At 40.1% G+C, this 22,254-nt stretch overlaps 1 protein-coding gene across 1 annotated transcript in view; it reads left to right on the top strand.

Annotated features, from left to right (window-relative positions):
• The first annotated feature begins 350 nt into the window (after window positions 1–350).
• Window positions 351–22,254, top strand: part of WARS2 (tryptophanyl tRNA synthetase 2, mitochondrial) — a 37,962-nt gene continuing 16,058 nt past the window's right edge. The window contains 3 exon segments of the mRNA XM_053971926.1: window positions 351–667; window positions 669–866; window positions 19,998–20,255. Coding sequence (XP_053827901.1) covers window positions 407–667; window positions 669–866; window positions 19,998–20,255 — 717 coding nt within the window. The 5' untranslated portion in view covers window positions 351–406.

Below are 22,254 nucleotides of genomic sequence, written 5' to 3'. Positions count from 1 at the left end.
ACAGACCTACAAGTGCACTTTCCTGATCGCTGGCTTGTTTTCCCAGAGCTAGCAACAGCAGATTCCGACAGTCACCGTCCCACGTGTTTGCAGACCTGCAGGAGAGCTCGGGTTCACATCACCTGAACACTGGTAACAAGCCTTTTGTGGCTTCCCAGCCTGAAGCTGGGAAGAAATTGAACTGGGGAGAAATGAACTGGGAGAAACCAGGCACTTTTGCAGAGGAGCAGACAGCAGGGGTTGATGTACAACTTCTTCAGGAACTTGTCAAACCTCATTAGTAACTTCGGTGTTTCTTGTTTTGGTTTTGTTACCTGGGCAATGGAAGAGACATGGCACAGCGACTGTGTCTGAGGTGCTGGACGAGAGCTGCTTCTGCCTCGGCTTTCGGGCAGAGCAGAGCAGAATGAGGGCAGCAAGCAGCTTTTGGGGGGTTTCTGCGGGGGCTGACTTTCGTTGTTTGACAGGACAGGCAGAGGCCACAGTGCGAAGCTCTCTGTGGAAGAGCTGCCGTGGGCAAGGCCAGGCTGCCGGAAGGATGCAGGGACGGAGGAGGCCTCGGATGGAACGCGCTGCTGAGCGGAGCCGTTTCAAGGGCACCCCGCAGGTGAGGCAGGAGCCATGCAAACCGGGAAGCGGTGACCTTCACTCCCACAAGGGCCCGTGCTCACGCCCGACGCCAGCACCACCCCTTCCCGGTAACCGCGCCCCACCAGCGGCCGCTCCCGCACCGCGCCTGCGGGACATGCGCGGACCCTGCCGGGCTCCTGCCCCGTGTCCCTTCCCCCCGCCTCTTCCTTCCCGCCTTTGCCATGGCGACACCGAGTGGCCTAATCCGGGCCCTACACCGCGGGACCCTCGGCCAGGTAACCGGCCTGGGGCATCTCCCCCGTCGCTTCCCGGTGTGCCCAGCCTGGCACGAGCCCCGCGCTCCGGCCGCGGACGCCATCCCACCCCGTGCCGCGGGCCGGCTCCGCGCATGCGCGGAGCTGGGGGCGCGGGGCGGGGCGGAGCCGGCCCGGCTGCTGCCGCCCCTCGGGGAGCCGCGCTGTGCGCCCTTCCTTCCCGCTTCCCGGCCCTTCCTACCCGCTTCCCGGCCCTTCCTGCCCGCTTCCCGGCTGGTTCTCGCTGGCTCCGCTCAGCCGCAGGGCCTTTGACTCCGCGGGGCGCTCGGGGAGCGGGAGAGAGGGAGGCCTGAACCGGCAAGTGGGGGTCGTTCAAGCGCTGAGGGTTGTGCGAGGTTTCTGCTTTGGTCTTTGCTTCTTCCCTTGCACCTGCTGGCTACGAGCTCCTGCCTTCTGCAGCAGGAAGGAAAAAAACAAACCTCCTAAGTGTCTGAATGGATGTATGTCAGCCCCTCCTCTTGGTTACTTACACGACCTCAATGGGGTGTAGTGTTTGAATTTCTTTAACACATTTAGGATTTTCATTGTAACCCATCAAGAGCCCTCCCCACCTCTCACCTCCCCCCATTCTATTAGAAAATTGAAATAAAGGAATAACTAATTGGTTTTATTGTATTTTATAAGACAATCCCAAGCAATCAGCCAGGTCAGGTTGCTTGTGTCGTGTTTGTAGGCAGCCTCCTTCATAGTTTTTCATCTGTGAATGGCTTTCCTTAGAAATCTAGATTTTTCTCTAGCTTGTAGCTTTGTTTTTAAAATGAGTGGAAGAATTTTATGACAGTAATATAACATTGCATCATTTTAGAGAATGTTTCCCCTAGGTGGACAATTGTTTTTTTAATTAAATTTTTGCTTTTCACATATCATCCAGATCCTGAATGGTATGATATGTTTCAATAATGGAACACATTATTCAGAATGATTGCCAGGGTAGATATGTCTCATGTTATTTGTGAAAAGAAATAGGGTAAGCAGAAGATCAAAGATACCTTTCCATTTCATGGTGTAATCTGTATTGTCTGTGATTTTGCAGCAACTGAGTTCTGTTACTCTCAGCCGTGGAGTTGATAGTTTGAGCACATCAAGCTGTAACACACACTAATGCACAAAAAGTTGGTGTATGTGGTGGTGAATCTGGGTAAACTACACATTGCAGGACTGTTTCAGAACCAGGATTATTAAAATTAAGAAGTCAAGGCATATTTCATTATGTTCTAAAATAGCTAATGACCTTGATTCTGCCCTTTCTATTGGGGAGGTAGAGTGAAAGCAAAAGAGGAAGAACCTGTTATGCCATATGAAGCTTTGATAAGTGATATTTCACTTAGTAACTGTGTTCTTCCTATTAGTGAAGCAGAAGTAAGGTTTCTGTTTATATTTTTTGTTTCAGAATTTGTTTATGCATAAGACTGCATTGAATTGTAACAATGTAGAAGAGCTAAAAAATCTCAATATGGCATCCTCAATAAGCTTGTTGGGTGTTTCCATGTCTTGAGGTGCTTTGATTTAATTTCATTTACATGTGACTAAATCTTTTTTGATTTCTCACACCTAAAATTTGAACAGTTATGCTGCTCCTGTAATATGCAGAAAGAAGGTCTGGCAAAGACATCTCAAACCACTCATTATTTTTAGAACTCAAAAGTTCCTTGAAAAAAGGATTTGAAAGGATTTGAATATGCTTATCTTTCCTGCTTCACATGCATATTCAAATTTCAAGCTGGAAAAATGTTTGCCTTCAAGCTTGAGCAGTGTGTCTACTGGCACCCTTATAGTTTTGATGTTTAAGTGTTCAATAATGGAGTCATAGTCACCAGAAGACAAAATTTATGTGGTTTCAGCTTTGTTTCACTGTGGTGCACAGTTCATCACTGTGGTGGATTTACTATGCTGTGGAAAAGTTGCTCTGTACATTTCCTTGTACATATTTCTAGCACACAACTTAAATTTGTAGGCATAATAAATGTGGTTAAGAAGAAAGTAATGTTTTGTTGGAGAGATTCATTACATTTGGGGTATCTTGACTTTTAAGAGCTTATTTTCAAATTCCCTAATTTACTGTTCTTCAGTGCTCTGTAAGCCAGGGTTATAGAAAGTCGTTTCATCATGTCTTTTTCTTTGATGAGACACTCTTAAAAATGGCAAAAACTCCAGGGAATTACTGATAAAATCATGAGAAATCCAACTATGGCATAACCTGTCATTAGGAAAAATTAATCTAAGGTGAGTCAGTCAGTTGTTGGTGTATGTCCTGATAAAACATGGATTAGGTTTAGTCCTGGCTGCAAAGGGGAATTAGAAGAATGGCAAGGTCTTGCTTTTAATAGTCTCATGTATCACTAGATGGCTTTCAAGACACTCAGCTGGAAGAACACATTTAGGTGTTACTTGCCTTCAAGAAATCAGCAGTCTTTCGCATAATTTTTCTTTTCTGGTATCAAAGTAGCTATCACTATTACAATTACTATAAGGATACTCTAATACCTGTATTGCTTTTGTTCCTGAGAATATCTTTTAAAGGATTTCTCATTTTGCTGCCTTTTCTCCTACCCTAGTCTTCCTCTTTGGTAGGAAAGCCTTGCCTGGTCTCCACACATGCTCTATGACAGTGGCTGTATTATTGTTGCTGAGCTGTACATTTTGATGTCCTACAACCTTCATCTCTTGTCAATTTTCACAGGAGTGATGCATCAGAAAGTGGATTCTTTGTTAGCTTTATGTGGTACAAAACTGCATCTTCCAGCCATAAAGGCTGATGTTTTTAAGCACAAAATCCTTTTCTCTTTGGTGCTAGAACTTAGTCTTTTTTTTTCTGGCACTCCAAGTTGGATTTGCTGTAATGAAACTCGGCACACTGACTCTAGTACATGCTGTTCAGGTCATACAAAGAGAAAATTGGTTTGAGTCCCACTGTTCCAAGGATGTTGTTTCTACCTTTTAGTGAGTGTTGCACAGAAAATATCTCTGGTGAATGTTTAGTCAGGACCACTGCAAGTACAGGATCTTCAAATCCAAGGAAGCCAATACAGTGGTAATCTTAGCAGCTCATTTAGGAAAGTATCTATTTCTTTACCTGAGTCAATATGTTTTGAAAAATACCACAGTATAGATCCCTGAATGTAGTTTCTCAGGTTTGCTTTACAGTTTGTGACCTAAAGTGGTGCTAAAATCAAGAGCATTTGCTGCATCTTCCCCTGCTGTGGCAGCCTAATGAGTCTCAAGGCCAGTTAGACTAATCTGGCATGGTTTGCTCTTATCAAATCCACATTTGCTGTTGTTTTCCTCTAGCTATCTTCTAGGGAATTGCAAAAGATGGGTTTTGTTCACTGAGTATTGATGCTAAGCAGACTACCTCGCAGACTGCTCCTCTTTTCCTGTATTTTTGAAGATGGGAATGCCATTTTTCCTTTTTTGGTCTTCTGATACTTTGCTGGGCCTTTGTGAACCTCAGTGATTCTGGCCAGTATTGTCAATACTTTAAGAGGAGATCTTCAGATTGTTTGGGTCTGGTGAAATTTGATTTACATGTTGAGGAAGTATTGTTCCTTCTTTATTCAGGCCACCTGATCACTCTATTGTTACTGTGCTAGTCATGTTAATGACTGGTCATGTTTCATATTTTTTAACAAAGATAGCTGTGAAAAAGGCAGTTAGGTAAAAATTGAAGGGTTGTTTTGGAGAAGACCATTAAAATGCTTTTTCCCAGATTGCACATAAAATCTTCAACATTTTTAGCTATGGTTACCATATGGGGCTCCAGAGAAAGGAAGTCACTGAAATTACCATACCCTAATTCTTAAGGATGTCAAAGATTGTAGTTAAAACTACAGTGGGAGAGAGAGCTCAGTTTTCAGAATCATTCAGATGTGTTATGAATGAAATGCAAACACTTTAAAAGCATCCATGTTCCCATCTTGAATTTGTTGCTGTCACATAGGGGTCACTTTGTTAACCATTGATGAAATGGGTCCCCGGGTGCACGTAACAAGCTGCACACATACACAGGTTACTGCAGCAGGTCAACTTCAGAATGCCTGTCCAGACACTTGTGTGCTGAAATTGATGGATGAGCAAGCAGATTTTTAAGTGCTTGCTCTGGCTTTATGATTGTGACAGTCCCCTGTGTTGCATCTCTTTCTTCTAGAGAGCATGAATGTTGGAAGTAGCAAAATGCTTTTGACTGAGGAAAAAAGGCTGGAAATGCAAATACCTGTTAGGCAGCAAAGACCCAGATGTTTTGTGGTGCCCAGTATGGGCTGCTTAAATATATTGTAATATACAGGACCTTTAGGAAACATCTAAGTGATTTGAGAAATTCTTTCCAATTAAGGTAGCCTCTATGTGGATTCACATGTAGAAATTGGTGCCTTTTTTTTTTTTTAATTTCCTGTTTTCCCGAATTTTAACATTTTTTACTATTGTTGCTGGGCAGAGATGCTGAAAGTTATTTAGTTACCCAGATCCTTATGAAATCAATTAGATTTAGCAACATATTCCAGCCTTTGGGTTAAACCTCTGGTGTCTTCTATTCAGGTTGGAATAGAAGTTTTTCCTAATCAGTCATTTGTTTTTATTTTAATCACTAAATAGGTAAATAATAGCAAAATAATATAGATATATTTAATCCTCTAGAGAGACTGGCTTATCTTTTCAATAAAGCAGTGCAATAGTTCTTTATGCAAGAATGAAATCATTAGCTTTTGTATAATTTTCAGAGTGGAAGGCGAGTTAGTATACAGTGAGAATATACATTTCTTGGATTTTCACTGGATTTGAGAGATCTCAGGTTTCCACAGAGATTTCCAGTTGTAGAGAGACTTCTTGTAATCTGCCTCGCTTAGTGCCTTGTCTCTAGTGGATTTTGACCACTGTTGTAGCTGCACAGAGAGAGCCCCACTATAAACAGAAATGAAGGATCTTTGAGGCATGAATGGGTCCTATTCATTTCATAATGGAGTTCTAACAATAAAATCTGGCAAATATAGATTGTGTTAGCAGGAAACAGCCCTTTATTCTGGCATCTTGTCAGGGCTTGGGTAGAGTCCCTCCATTCTTTCCCCCTCTGGCCCTTGCTTTCAGTGTCTTGACTAAGCCTGTTTTTTCTCTTGAGAGACTTCTGATTTTATTAACATGTTTTTGTACAGTGAGTTTAATGAAAGATGCTACTCTGGCCATTGTGGATGTTGAAGTTTTGTGTGAATTTCTCCAGTGAATATGCTGAACAAGCATTGTGAGTCAGTCTGCAGCAGATCACCTCTGTCTCTAGAGAGCAGACTGGGGTCCCATTTTAATACTGGCTCATTGGCAGATAGAATTTCCATTTACTAATACAGCAAGTGCTATTCTAGACATTTAACAATTGCTTTTTCCATGACACAAGTTGTGGTTTATGCTGCGACTCTAGGGTTAGATGAACAAACATTTTGTGGAATTGACTCAAATTGCAGCAGGATCAGAAGCTGAAGAAGTCAGTTAAATCACCTTAGATCATATATTTTTTGGGTTTTGCCTGTGTTTGTAATCTGTGAATTGAAATTGTTTTCCCTTTGTTTATTTGAGCCTTTGACTAACAGTATCGGTCTTGGAATCCCCAACTCAGACCAATCATGTAGCAGATTTTATAATTTTCTGCTGTATCAGGCAAATCTATATATCCACTGGACAAGATTAAATATATTTTTGCCCCTTGAGATAGATATCCACCTTGAGAGTGCACTGAAGTTCTTTCTGTGTGGGAGAGGAAGTAGATACATCTTTGTATATATGTATACACACAAAAATAGACAATGAAATATATACCTACTTTTTCATTTCCCTCATTTTTCTGCTGAAATGTGATGATTGCTACCAGAAATGAAATATCTGCTTTTACTTTTAGCTTCAAATTCTTTGAATTATGCTAGGGCATGCATCTGCTCCTTGGAGCTGACCAAAGCAATAGAGTGGTGAAGTTGACCCAGTTGCTTCAGTGATGTCTGCACAATAACTGAATGAAGAGTAAGTGTTGCTTAAAATTAGGAGTTTCCTCAGTTTTCCTCAGTGTTGCACGTAGTTCATGTAATAAAGTACTGCAAGGATGTTGTCTTTGTAACAGGCAGGTAAAACCCTTCTATGCTTCATTTGTATTTAGATTACACTTTCATAAACTGTTCAGACTAGGAATTTCTTTTTGTTTAGACTACCTGTATTGTTTATGGATAAGTGGTTTGGAGCTTTACAGTACAGATTAGAAGGTGAATTAAATGCTTCTTATTGGTATTTCAAAGTCTGGTAAGCCCATCTCATTCACTTATGTAGGTGGTTGTCAATATTTACATTACTGTGCAGAAAGATCCCTGAGTTGGATAGTGCTGTATTTCCATTTTTGAAGCTCAGAGTTTCTGTAAGAATCTTCCAATTCCCAGAAGTATTCAGAAGCTGAAAGGAAATAAATTGTATACATTCTCCATTCTGACAGATGGAACATGCATTGTTCTGAATCCCATCGTTGTTTCTGATCACAAACACTCAGTGACAATTAATTACTGTATATTGGTCTGCATAGTGTCGTCCTCAGTGTCTGGCTGACCTGTTAATCTCATTTGAAGGTTGTTGGACAGCATTAAAAAAGAAAGTGAATTGCAAATGTCTTCACAACTTCCTAGTCCCACCATCATCTTTTCCTTTTGCCGGGTGCAGTTTTGACTTTGAAATCTGTGTGTGATAGCTGTACCTTGGGAAAGATATAGTAGCGTTTTCATGTTAATAAAAGATTCCAGGCTGCCTGATGATCTCACCTGAAATTGATATAGCAACTATTGCTGTAATTTGTTTTCACACTGGTGGATGCTCAATATCCCTGTCCTTTGGCAGTGATATTGCTAAATGGCTTGTTTTGTCTTTATTCAACAGTCAGGAGCAGTTATTTTCAGGGTTTCTGCCTTAATCCTATGTCTCATGGGCATTCACTTCTCTGCTTACCAGCATTGTTTTTTACATGAAAAACAGCAAAGAAATATGGGGACGTACAAACTTTTAACAACAGAACCACGTTATGCTATCCTTCCTAAATATAATCTTTTTATAGCCACATCAAAGTTTCTTTCAAAGGTGGTCTTTGACTTCTTCTTGAATTGGGTTATCCATTTGCAAATATTTTTCTTGAAATCACATACTTGCCAAGATGTGGAAAGACTTTACTTAATAGGCATCCATAGGGTGCTTTCCGTTTGCATGGAAGAACAAAACAGTTTCAAACATTTCAAAGCCTCTTTGTTGCTTATGTAAAGGGAATGAGGGGTCCAGCCCTCTGAATTCCTGACCGAATCTCATTTTGCATCTCTGCTGGCAACAAATTAGCCCATGTAATTTCTGCAGTCAAGTTCACATTCTGCTCTTCATGCACTTCCACTGGAGTGTTTTGTTGGGTACTTTTTTTACGATATCTACATTTTAGATCTTTGCAGACTTAAAGCAATGTCAGCACTCTGACTCTTGCTCATCAAGCATTAAGCCAGGTCACAACAGCCAGAGGTGCTGTCACTCGCTCCAAAGGGACATTTTCACAGTTAACCATGTAACATTGTAAGTCTCCAGTATTCAGAATACTTGCCAGTACCCAAAGAAAATGGAGTATTGTACATTTCTGGGGCACTAACAGTAAAAAAACTTGGCTTTTCTTACACTGATATGATCCACGGGGTACATCCAAGCTGGGAGTTGGTGATTTGCCTGGCTTTCTGTGGGCCAGTTTGAATAATACAGGTAAGTTAGCAAGGAGCACCTCATCTCCTCTTTAGGACAAGCAAAGCAGTCTCTCACAAACTAGAGAACTTTTCATTTGATATTTCTGGGCTCAAGCTGTCTAATAAGCAAGTCACAGCTTGCTGTCACCATTCTCATCTCATTGGCTACATTCTCTTGACCTGAGCACAAATGAACACTTGTGTTTGTCCCCCTCATCCATTGCTCATCTGTTGTTTGTCCTTTTTGTGGAAACAGACCAGCCTGGTGATTTCAGGACCACCCTGCACTGATAACAACAGTTTTAATGTAGTCTGTAGTTTTTTTAATTCTCTACAAGTCTCTTATGCAAGTGTGATTATTATGTCTAAAATACTTAAATTTATGGAAGTCTCTCCAGCATAGACAAGGAGGACCAGCCGTAGCACTTTCTTTGTGCATGTGTGCATCATTAGGGAATTTACTGGGATTTCCACATTCTAAAGCCTCTCAAAATCCATCAGGTGGTTTTAAAACTTTTCTATTCACCTGAGATGAATTTCATGCCGTGACCACAAGGTGAAAGTTTTTGAACAGCTGTGTTAATTCTGGCCCCATGTGAAACAAAGCCAACTTTTCCATGCTACAGGAAATTGCCAAATAAAATAATGGAGAGGAAATGAACTACTCTTTGAGTTTCTAGGACAATATTCTGAAGAAACATAGTAATTCCAAACAAAAAGTATTTTTTAAAAAATACCCTTCTAGATGTAAGTTGATATTCTTTGTTTATATCCCATAGGGCAATCTTAGTAGCAAGTTGACTCCTCACTTGAAGAAAATACATTAAAAAATACAAGAAAATCTCTTCCATCTAGAGGTCAAAGAAACAGCAAGAGCAATCAGATGGTTTTAAGGGATTTTTATACCACTGCGATCAAAAACACAAAACTTCTCTAATTTCTCTGTGAGGGAAGTATTTAGTTGTGGGGGCATTCTTTAGCCTTCTGTTTTGTTTTGCTTCAAGATTGTTAAGGTTTTGGTAGTTAGAATAGAGTAATATATCAAAATCACAGCAACCTTCCATATATATATATTCATGTAGTCTATAATTTAGAAATACACACTTTTCAGTGCATTTTGACAGTTCCACATGTTTCTTGTAGCAAAATAAATGCAAATTGTTCACTTGTTGCTATTACATTTATTCTGTTGAGCAACGTACATTTCTAAATGTGGGCATGCACCAGTTTACAGGTGTTAAATGTTAACTTGTATTTCCCATCTTTCAACAACACAGAATGGTTTTTCAAAGCTTGTCAGTGTTCAGCTGCTATCAGTGAAAAGGCCTCAATTCTTGCATTTTTGTTGAATACAGGTAGAAGGACTTGAGTCTTGAAATGCCATGAGATCTAATCTATCTAAATAAAATTCTGATTCCTTTTCCATCCTCTTTGGTCATCTCACTTTGACTTTAATCATGCTTATGTAACATTATGGGCTCAGAGGACTAGAACAGACCCTGTTTGGGGTGATCTGGTGTTTCGCCTGGCCCAAAATAAAAATTAAGTGCCCTCACATCTTTATCAGCATATGACCTTTTTCTTTTTTTTTTTTTTTTTTTTTTTTTTAATAAAAAACCTCTCTAAGCACTCTTCTGAAATGCTTTCTTTTTCTTACTCTTGGAAACTTTTCTTTATATCTGGTCTGAATCTTTCTTACTTCATCTTAAGCTCATTGTTTAACACCTTTTACTTTCATAGTCTTCCTTCCACTGGACTAAAAACATTTTGGACTTTCCTCTGTAGTCTTTTTTATTCAGGTCACTAATTGGACTTGGTAAACTTCTATGGCCTCTTTCTACCATTCTTTTGAAATACACGACCTAAAACTATCCAGCTTCTGCGGCTTGAGGTTATCCTCATCCTGAGTAAAATGAGCAAATTGTTTTCTATCTCCTGAATTTTCATCCTATTCATATATTCCTGTGCAATTTTGGGTGTAGTTTATAAATGTGGTGGTTTTGCAGCTCCATGATATTGATTCATGCTCATCTTTTAAAATATTACAAACCCAGACCCTGTTCTGTAGTTGTTGGCCTGTGTTGCCTGTGCGTCCTTCCTGTGTTTGTGTTTTTCAGTAGACTTTTCTGTATAAATCTGTGTACTTTTGCCTAGTAAATAGTATTCTGTTTTTTCAGACCATTTCTTTGCTTTGTCAAGATTATTTTGAGCCCTTATCATTCTTCTAACTTTGTTTTATCTGCAGATTTAATGAATACTCCATTTCATCATCTAGATTTTGTATTTTGAGATGCAAAAATATCAAATAATACTGGACCCAGCACAAAACCCTGAAAATTGTATTTGATATATCTTTCCCCAACCACTGTAAGCCATCAATAAGTGCTATTTTCAGGATTTTTTTTTTTATCTCCAGTTTCACCCCCAGCATATAATGTTGCATTCGAGGTGCTATTTCTCTAGCTTGTTGAAAATTGAGATAGTATTGGAATTTAATGAAAAGTAGAAAATAACCTTTAGTATTTCATTTCCATTCTAGCATCTCTTGTGCTATGGAAGGCCATCAACACTTTTGAGAGGCGCTAGTTCTTGAGAAATACTGCTGTCTTCTGTTATTTTTGTAATTTTTTCGAAGTTCATTATTTGTTCCTGTATCTTTCCAGGAACTGAAGTTGAGCTGACTGATATAGAGTAACTCCATGAGGTCACAGAGTGGAACATGAGGTCCTCTGTCAGTTCCCTGGCCTGGTGCTTCCATGCCAGTGTGCTTTGTGGGGCTGCATATGGATCAGAAAGAAGCCAGACCTGATGGGTGCTTTGGGGAACTTTTTCCAGGAAGCACCTGTGCCTGAAAACTTTAGTTGTTGCTGGTTCCACCACACTGTTCAGTGAACCGTAAACTACTTTTTATATGGATTTGTATCTTAGGGGTGTTCTTCACAGTGTAGCAAAGGTTCTCCCTCTCATTTTCCCTGGTGCCACCTCTTCCAAGCAATGGCTGCAGTACTGGAACTGTTGAATTCTCAGCTTTTAAGCATTGAGTGCATTATCTGATGGTTTTGGAAGCAGCATGTGCCAATCTGACCTTACCTTCCTGCCTTGCCTGTCTGGACAGAATGTTCCTGCTGATAGTTCAGGCTTAGCTCCTGCTGCAGCTTCTTGTCAGTGAGGCACTAATTACCTTCTTTATGTGGCAATTGTCAAAAAATATTGTTATAAATTCCTTTAGCTTTTCACCTACCCTGGGTGAAATCGACTGATAAGACCTGTGGTTAATGATTATGGTTAGATAGTTTGACTGGAGAAACTTCATTGCCCCAGCTTTAAAAAGGCAAGTAAATGGTTTGAGAATCATGAATCAGGGTTAAGGTTGCATAAGGCAGCATCTGAGGCCATTAATTGCAGTTCTGTGCACACGTTTGAAACCCAGGAGATGCAGAAGTAGTGCATGTTTCAGTGTGCATTGGAGCTGCTCTGTAGCTGGGTTATGGCTCAGCTTTGAAGAGGAGCTCTGACATGCTGTCCTTCAAGTTGATGTGGAGAACTGTAAGGAGCACATCACGAAAAATAAAAACCACCAGGCTGTGTCCTTGCTAAGGAAGGCATTGTGGTTTAGGGTAAGATTGGTGGCGGCTGTTGGCTGTGTGCAGACCCAGTGCTTGGCTTCTTCACCAGCTCTGCACGCATGTTAGCACAGGTTCTTGTCCCAGGCATCTGCAGAGAACTGGAGCCAGCTCTTCTGAGCCAGGAGGCTGCTGGCTACCTCCAGGTCCCTAACCAGAGGCGGTATCCCCTATTCACTCCACACGGGAGAGGAGGGTCCGTGGCTGCCTCAGGTCCAGAGGAGCCCTGTGGTGTGTGGCGGCAGGACTGTGGCAGCCTGCTGGAGATAATGCTCGGCTCTGTCAGTGCGGCTGTCATTAGCACCCCACGTGGCACGTGGGGCTCATAAAGCAAATGAGAGAATCCACTTGCGGGATGCAGGCAGCCACATGAAAGGAGCCATTTGCTGAGTCATCTGTACCAAGGCAGCGTGAGAGGGCAGCCTAACCCAGCCGCAGCTTCATTGAGTTCTTTTGCTAGCCCTAGAGGGCAGAGTTAAATTTATTGGGTGGGGTTAGTATGTGCTGTAAATGTTCCTCCTTCAAATGTGTTTTTCATTTGAAATATAAATATTAAAGTCCTACTGAAGTTTGAGTGCATTTGACATTCAAAAAAGGGATACTAAGCAGTTCTGTTTAAATCTTAATTTAGTTCAGTTTCTGGGCAATGGGTTAATCTTTACTCAGAAGCTATTTATCTGAAAACTTGCTCTGGTATAAATGTGTTTCTTTCTAATTTAATGTTAGATCTTTAGTCTCTCATTTTAAAAATTAAGCATGTTGAAGTAGCATTTGTACCAGATGAATTCGACATATATTGAATTATCAGATCAAAATAAACATGTTTAAAAGTTTCTACAGCAAGTTTGCAGAGAAGTGATTGCATTAAAAACAATAAAGGAAACAAAGTATGTAATACATACAGTGCTCCTAAGTTTCCCTTTTCCTTCATTTTTTTTCTTTCTGTAACAACATTAATACTTAAATTGTCCCAATTAGGCTTTAAAATTTATGCTTTAGCTAGTAAAATCTGACTGGTCTGGCTTCCCTTCATTTTGCTGCTTAATAACTGTCTCAAGACAGGTTTGCTAAGCCAGTGTTAACAGATGAGCATATTATTTTAGCAACCAGAGCTTTGAAGTTGTAAAGTATTAATAAGGGAAATAAAAAAATTGTAGACAGATGCAAAAGATGCAGTGGTTGGTGACTTTTGTCAGCCAAAGAATTTCTTTTGTCTCTGAGGTTGGAGCAAGGTTTTGGTTGTGTTGTTTTGGTTTTATTTTTCTTCCCTTTTTGATCCCTGTTGAGAGGATCTTCTTGTTAGAAATTTCAAACTTTCCAGTTTCTGTGTTTTATGCATGTCTGTGTTTGCTTATGCTGCTCTTTCTTCCCTTTGACTTCCACATTTTCTTTTCGTCTGGCAAATTTGAACTCGCTTCAGCTTGGGACAGCTGGGGCAAAATGAATCCCCACGAATAAAATTATAACAAGAAGAGCAAAGTCTGTGAATGATCCTTTGCTGTTTCCTGAGTCGTTCCAGTGTCATTAATCAGCGCTGGTGCTGTGGAGCCTTGTGGTGTGTTATGTCGCCAGCGCAGCAGCTTCTCCGTCCCTTTCCCCCACCCCCTGTGTGCCTACACAGTGGGGAAAACTAGAGAGGGAAGCCATCAATCTTCCCTGTCCTACATGTCAGCAGTGATTCTCCTGTCGACTTCCTGCTCTCTCTGTCGTGCCCACCACCTGTGTTTAGAATTAGCTCTGATGCTGTGGATCTCACTTGGCTCTTCACCTGTTCTGCCCTGAGTAAATGGCTGTTCAAATAAAGCAGAGCAGCTAAATGCTATAGCATGTGAATGGTAACCATCGCTGTGGCTTGGGGGGTGATTTCTGTTGCAGCTGCTCTTGTAATACTGTCATAATTTTCTGTAACATGATGGGGTTTGGGTCTAAAATCTCTTGTTTTTGTTTCAGCCCAGGGTGAGTTTGTGAGTCAGTCTTTTTATTATTTAGAAATTAAAATATTTGTAAGATATATTATAGGTGGAGGCATAAGCTTATCTCTCATCTGTTAGGCTGCTGGGATAAAGTCATTAACAAAGTCCAAAGAAACTAGTTAGTCCAAAGTTTTGTCCTTACCTTCAGTCACTCCAAGGATAAAATTAGCAAAAGCCTCCTTTGAATTTGATTTTGAAGATGTGTCTGTCTCCCCCATGACTGAGTAGATTGAGAAGCTGACAGGCACCGCCTCTGTACTTCTAGGGCAGGATTAATGTGATCATTTAATGGTTTGTTGTGTTAAACAATAGATCTTAACTGGACTCCAACCAGCCACATTTTTATGTATGCTTTTATGTAATTTAATAACATGCCTATGCCAAAAAAAAAGGAGAAAACAATCCTGAGAATTGTTTGTTTACTGGCAGGTTTCTCCTACATCCTTGAATGAGTGCTACGCTTTTCTGTTTTTAAAATCCAAAAGAGACTAAAGCATAGGCATAAGGTTACCCTATAATTGTTGCTTGTCTGCTGTCATTTCAAGCATGTGATAGCAATATTTATGTGGAGTTGTAAAGAAGAGAGATTCTGAAAACCTAAGTTTTGTGAATGCTTTCACTTGATTTTCTTTCTGTAACTCTTTGTGAAGGGGGAACTGTTTTACAACTGATTTTACTACATATTTGAGATGCAATTTTTTCTTGACTGTACCAGGCAAATATGTGTATCCAACAGGTAGATAAACTCTTGTGTTCAGCAGTGACAGAATTCATAAAGCTAAACATGAAATGTATAGCCAGGATACCAAGAATTTAATGTAACATGGGATGCTTGGATCTGTATGGATCTTTTCCTTTATCAGCTTTGGTGTGTCTTCCAGTTCTGGCACATCTGTCTCATGAGAGGGAATGATTGTGGTTTTGACTGCTGAATTGAGTCCTTGACAGTTGTAGCTCACCTTCCATACAGAGTAAAACTCTGCTTTGGTCCAAGAGAGCAGAATTGGATTTTTGAAAGCTGTCATCTTTCCTGTTCTGCGTTGAAGATGGATATGGCCATGCTATAGGATGGCAGGACCAGATTTTAGCCATCCTACTCTGGGATAAGAATGTAATGCTTATTCCTGATTATTTGAGAGCATTTGGATGTTGATATTTTTTCAGTATAAGGAGTGGCAGTTGTTGATCTCATGACAAAAGGGAGGTTAAGCGAGAGAACACCTGAATCTTAATGGGTTTGGGGCCAAGCTTCATTCGGTGATGCAGCTGAGAAATACACTGTGGTGTTTAGAATTGCCCTGCAGAGGTCTTGTAGAGAGAAAACAAATAGTAGGTGCTAAGTCATCTAATCATCTATCAGATGCAGCACTCCTAGCAGGCATGAGGACTAACGTGCAGCACTAGTGGTGTAGGTGCACACACCACACAGAGTTAAACATACGAACAGCAGGCTCACAGTGTGCTTACTACAGATGTCTGAATGAGTGAGTGCCTGTGGGCTGGAGCTGCATGTCTTGTGGCTTTCACTCTGCTCCACTGGGAAGTCTTCACTCCTTTTGTTTTTATCCTTTTCCAGCTCCAGTACTTTGGAGCACACAGCTCCCATCCCCTGACCTAACAGCTCCATTGAAGTGCATTCCAGCCCCATGATTTCATGGTACCAGGCAGAAGTCCCCTGCCACGCTGCTATGCTGCCCGCTGCTTCTCACGGAGTGAACAAACAGGGAACATAAACTCTCTCCAGAGGAGCAATGTTCTTTGTATATTTTTAGTGCAAGAAATCCAAGATTCATTTGAGGGTGTTTTGTGTGGGCTTTTTTTAATATAGACTTCTGCTAACACAATGGAATATTTCATACCACCCTGTTTGCTGTAACTTCTCGTGCTTTATGTTGTTAAATGGAATCAAAGGAGTTAAAGATGAAAGACTTCTAGTCAACTGGTCCCTCAGCTGGGAGCCAGTATGGGTTTGTTCTTTGTAATGGATTTGCTAATGCTTTACTCAGGTTCAGCCTAGCTCAGTTTTCATTATTGGATTTACTTATTTTGTGAATTCTCTACTTCAGGTTAAGTAATTGCTGAGCTTAGGCTGAATATAATACTGCTACTGTTTGTTTCTAATGTTTCACGTGCTATTTATTGCCCTTATACTGAACAAACCTTTTGTAAGTATTTGTTTACCATTTGAACATACAAAGCACCATTAAAGATGTCATGCTTGCCTTCACAGGTATTCTCTTTAATGTATAGAGAACTTCATTCTTTCTTTATATGAAACTGTGTCCATTTAACATTGTACATTGTGTGTTTTCTTTTCAACATGTAGTGTATCACCAGATACTAACTTATGTAATATTATAACAAACCTACCTTTCAGTAGCTTATTGTTAGCCTTTGAATATTTGGAGTTAGTACAGTATTTGAACACACAGTTTATGCTGAGACACTGATGTCTTGTATTTTCTTGGTGAAAGACATTCTCAGACTGCCTGTTTAAATATCACTCTTGCATTTTTATGTATTGAGTGTATTATACTCACATTAAGGGATGCAATTTTGCCAATATATCCAATATGTTCATAATAACATTATGTACAGACTGGACAGTGATCTGAAAAGTTGAAAAGGCAGATAATGAACATGTTATGGGAAACACTTGAAGCAAGGACTGCAGCTGCAAGGGAACTGAGTCTGCCTGACTTGGAGACCAACAAAGTTTCTAGACAGAACTGTTCTCCACAGGCTCGGGGTGTCGGCACTTTTTGGGTCAAGGTATTGGCACATGAGCTGATCTGTGCTGACTGCACAGAAATTCCTGTGCCTGGTATAACAGGCAGTTACCCCAGTGCAGAGCTGCTCCTGCACTGAAGTAGCACCAGCTTCAAGTCTCAGGGAAAAGAAGCAGTAACATAGAAACATGTCATGTGATGCTGTCTTTTATTAGACTGAAGTTGGAAGATGTGCACGTTTCTGCACTATGTTTTAATTTGGTCATCCTAAGATACTTTAATTGACATGGGTCCATAGTGGATTTCTGGCGCATGATAACATTTCTTAACTTTTATAACCATGCAGGTAAAAAACATATTTTATATGAAGTGACTGGAGTCAAGACAGTAATAACTTAATTCGTGATAATGGCAATAATCTTAACATGTCATTCTCTGTGCCTTCTTACAGTAAGAGCTGTATATAAAGAGCTGTATGTAATAGCTCTCTGGGGAAGCAAGGGGTGTAAAGCACAAGTGGAGGAAGAAAAGAATACCAGAGGGATGAAATTGATAAGAAAATGGAGAGTAGGGCTGTGAGAATTATGGTCTGTGAAGAAGAGTTGTTGTTAAACAGTCATATAAATGGGCACCAGAAAGCAACCAGTACTGTGGGGAGAAGTAATTGTGGGAAGGAGCATCAGGATTTGAACTTAGTGAGCGGAGATACAGACATGAAAAAAGGTTATGTGCTCTGACAAACAGCCAGCTGTTCTGGGATCCCAGTAGGGGTAGAACACCATGTTACTGGTCAACTATTTCCTCCCTGACTTCTTGTTGTCTTAGTTAAGAAACATAGGAAGCAAAAAACAAATGTTATGCTTGTAAAGTACTTGTATTGCCTTGCAGCTGCTCTAGACCTGTAGTAATAGAAGTACAGCTCTGAAGTCTAGTGAATCCCAAGTTTCAATAAGACTTCATCTCATTTTGGTTGGAATATATTTGGTTGGAATATTGGAATGTTGAATGCCTCCTTCTGCAAGAGAGCACCTGGCCCTTCTCAATGTTAACAGGAAGCTGGCTGTAGTCCTGGGCCAGGTAGTAGTTTAGTGGGACGTGAGTGGATTCTGTGAGGGGTGAGAAATGCTCTGATGTAAGTTCCTAGGAAGACAAGGAATCAAATGCCAAGTGAGAGATTGAGTATCATAACTCCATTTTTGTGTAATGAAGAAAAGAGGCACATGGGTGGTCGAGGACTGGAAGACCAGGACTGGAAGCCAGAATTGCTGTTGGAAGAAGTGGTGTGCTTTTCGTTGCTTCAAGTGACTACCTTGAAGCTCCTGTGCTGGAGGTTCTCCAAGAGCACTTAGATACTGACTCAAGAATATACTAGAAGTCTAGAAGATATCTGGTATGGGGTGAAGGGGTTGCCATTAAGACTTAAATGTGTAGGCATTTATGTGAGCAGGAGAAATTAGCATGGCAGCTAGCCCAAAGCTGCTCTTGTCTGTTAGCACAAACACTTAAACGTTGGGTAAGAAAATTGTCTTGGTCTAAAAAACAAGCTTACTTTAGAAGAAAAGAGAAATTTTCAGCAAATTTACAAAGAAATAGTCTAGGCTTTTCTGAGCTATTGATCATCCTTAAAAGTAATGAAGTCCTATTCCACTTGGAAACACTTTCTCATTAATTTTTCTAAAGTCTGAGTCAAAATGAATTAAGTCAATTTGAAGTCCTTTTTTTAATAGTTAAAAGTAATGGTACTTGGCCTTGACTTTTACTGCTGTTTTGTGTGGTTTAATAGTTGTATGACTTTTTTTTCTCCCACACACATTTGTAAGAGATTCACAGAAAACAGACTACATCAGTAAATAAATTCTTCCTAATAAGTTATAGGTGTTGCTCATAAAATTTAGCATGGAAAAAAATCATGCAGCCACAGACATAATGAAGTTGATGATCCTGCCACAGAACAGAATCTAAGGATTTTTATTGTATTTGCTGTAGTGGCGGGGGAACCCTCATTTATAAGTTGAGCAGTCTTGCATGCTCTTGCAACTTGGCATGTAACAAGCATTTTCACATAAAACATTGCTGATCTACTTCTGAATATGGTGGAATTCTTTGGGAAGGTCAGGGAGGTAATTGATCATATGCTGACAGCTCTGGGCTCTGAGAAAATGGTCAGATGGAAGGCTGGGATGCAGGAAAACAAACTTTCTGAGATGGTAACTGTCACTTAGCCAAGCTATACATGTTTTAAGCTTTTTAATCTTTGCTCACAACCTCACCTACTTAGTCTTTTTTTTTTTTGTTTGTTTTTGCTGTTTTTCTGTGAACTCTTTTCCGATGTTGACATTTTACTGGTCCTGATGCATGGGCAGTATTTCAGGTGTGATCTTGAGCTATAGCTGTATTTCTTTTTAGAGCTCTTTTTGAAATTCTATTGCTTCCAAAATGGGGAGTTTCAGAACTTTGATGATCTCTTTCATTATTCTTTGACCTTTGGGTCAAGAAGTAGCTTTCTTTCAGGAACTGCTCAAAATGTTCTTTGCAGCTAGAAAAATAAGACTTCAATGTCTATGGGAGTTAAGATGGTGATCTACTGGGACATTGCATGAGTTTACAACAAAAATGTTTGAATTTCTCTGCTCTGTGACCCTAAGTTTCTGTCTCAGAGTGGATATAGATACTGACCTGTGGATATAGAAACTAAAGAGAAACATACAGCTTTGGTGCAAAGGAAATGAAGGAATCTACCACTTGGTTTCTGAGACCAACTTTTCTCCAGTCTTGTTTACAGCTGTATTTTTTTTTTTTTTTTTTTTTTTTTGCATATGCAGTCTGACAGCTTAAAATTATGGTAGTTGTCAGTCTCTGCTGTAAGATAGAGTATTTTAACTGACTTACTGCAATTATCATTTCTGAGGTCATTTATACATTACTACACTGACAGGAGGGGAGAAGAGACAGGCATAAATGAGGCTTTTTTAATTACTTTAAAACATAAAAGAATATGGGGGGGTGGAAAAAGTGTGTTTATTTTGCCAATGCTTTGTCACAGAATATGGTTGTGGATCGGATTTTCTCTGGCATCCAGCCAACTGGGACCCCTCATCTGGGTAACTACCTTGGAGCCATTCAGAACTGGGTGAATCTGCAGGGAAAGTGCAGCTCAGTGCTCTATAGCATTATGGACATGCACTCTCTCACCATGCCCAAGGAGCCAGCTGTCCTGCGCCAGAACATCCTGGACACCACTGCTGCCATCCTTGCCTGTGGGATTGACCCAAAGAAGTGTTTCCTGTTCCAGCAGTCACTGGTGAGTGCTCCTGTTGTGTTGGATTTTTTTCTGATTAAGTGGCTTTCCACAGATCTTAATGAATGAGTGTAGCATTGCTGAACTCTTTTATCATGTTTGTGTTGGTGGTCCTAGAAAATGTTAGCAGTGCTGGATTTTAAACTTATCCCTTGCTGCAGTTTTGAAATTTTGAATGCTGCAACTATGACTGAAAAGCCCATTTAGGGATAAGTACACTGTAAATTTCTGAAGCAGGGCTAGGAGTTTGTACAGGTTATGAGTAAAATATTTCTAAGACCTCTTAGAAGACCAGTAATTTGTCTCTGTGTCACTTTAGTCACAAAAGGTTGACTTATAAATGCATAAAAGTTTGTACAGGTTATGAGTAAAATATTTCTAAGACCTCTTAGAAGACCAGTAATTTGTCTCTGTGTCACTTTAGTCACAAAAGGTTGACTTATAAATGCATAAATGCAGCCTGTGGAACCATAAAGGTAAGGAGAATATGTTTCTATGCTTTTGTATCAGCTCTTGCCACTTATTTTGCCAGCTGCACAGTAATCACAAAGTAACAGGTGATTAACCTGGTAAGTTTTATATCTGTTCCATCGTGATCATCAGGAGGTTACATCTTCTCTGGGGCTTACTTTCCCTTCTTTGCTATAACCTCCTTTTCATGCAGACGCTTTTCCATCTGATCTGGTAATTCGTATGTAAACCATGTGCTCCCCTTGACTACCCCAAGGGGTACGGGGCTTGCCTTCCCACTTGGCATATAGCTATGACATATTATATTTTCCTGGAACACAGCTTAGTTTCTTCCTCAATGAACTTTCGGTTACTGACTCTAAACTGGCAAACTTCGATAATTTCCACAGACACAGATGTGTCATAGCTTCTGCTCTTGTGAAGACACCCACAAGTGGGTGTCCACCTTGCAACAGAACTGCAAAGGTGATCTGAATTTTATCGGTGCAAGCTGAAATGGTATTGTATTCTCCCTTTCAACACAATTCTTTATAGGCAGAGTTTCCTGGGGTTGTTAAACTGCAAGTGGCAATCATAGCTCTATATCCCTGGTGAATAATGAATTGATGAAGACAGATATACTTCCTGCTTCACTTTTCCTCTGTATTAAAAAAACAGTCTAAATAGATGAGCTCAGAATTCTAGTGGAAATACATTTAAATAAATTCACCCCATTTTTTTTTCAAATGTGTTTATCATTTTAAATATGTTACCAGCTTGTGTTTTAATTTTCCTCTACTTTGACTTGGGCTACAAAACCCCATGACACAGGATACAATGCATGCTGAATTTTATATGAATTCAGAGAGGGACTCAACAAATTAATCTGAAAAATTGCTTTGGGACTATTGCATATCTGAGCAGTCACCTCTACAGGAAGTGGTGAAACCACAGATGGGAGAGTATCCATGCTTTTCTGCACTTGCATTCTCTTTTCTTTGGTTGCTGTCAGAGGTGGATATTTGATCTGGTCCAGTGTTGCTTTTCTTGTATTCCTACTGGTCTAAAAGCTAAATTAGTGCTGTTTGAGGTCTTGCTAAAACCAACACTCAGACTTCCCTTGAAGCCAGCAGATTATCAGTGAGGATCTTATATTGCACTCAGCCACAGAAGGTATGTTGTATCTTTCAAAATATAATAATGCAGAGGTTGAATCCTTGAACCCCCAAAGAGAATGTGTCAGACTCAGGAAATGATGGCTCTTTGTGCAGTGCTTCTACACAACCAATACAGTCAAAAACCAATGAAAACCTAAGGTAGCTAAACTTGAACGTGTTCAGCTTTATCAAACAAAAGTTACCACCAAATATGATTCTGATTTTCCTTACAGTGGTTAGGCTGGCCTCAGTTAAATAGACTTTAATTTGCCTTTTTACCTTAATTTTTCTGTGTCCTTATCTGTCCAGATCTAATGGTCATTGCTCTTATTAAATCTAAACCATTAGATTAAATGTTTGAGCTGTGTCTGATATATTGAATGTTATTCTTACCA

The sequence above is a fragment of the Vidua macroura genome, chromosome 2 (genome assembly GCF_024509145.1).
Source record: "Vidua macroura isolate BioBank_ID:100142 chromosome 2, ASM2450914v1, whole genome shotgun sequence".
NCBI classification, from domain to species: domain Eukaryota; kingdom Metazoa; phylum Chordata; class Aves; order Passeriformes; family Viduidae; genus Vidua; species Vidua macroura.
Note: the sequence above shows the minus strand (reverse complement) of the source record. Positions and strands in the feature narration are given on the sequence as shown.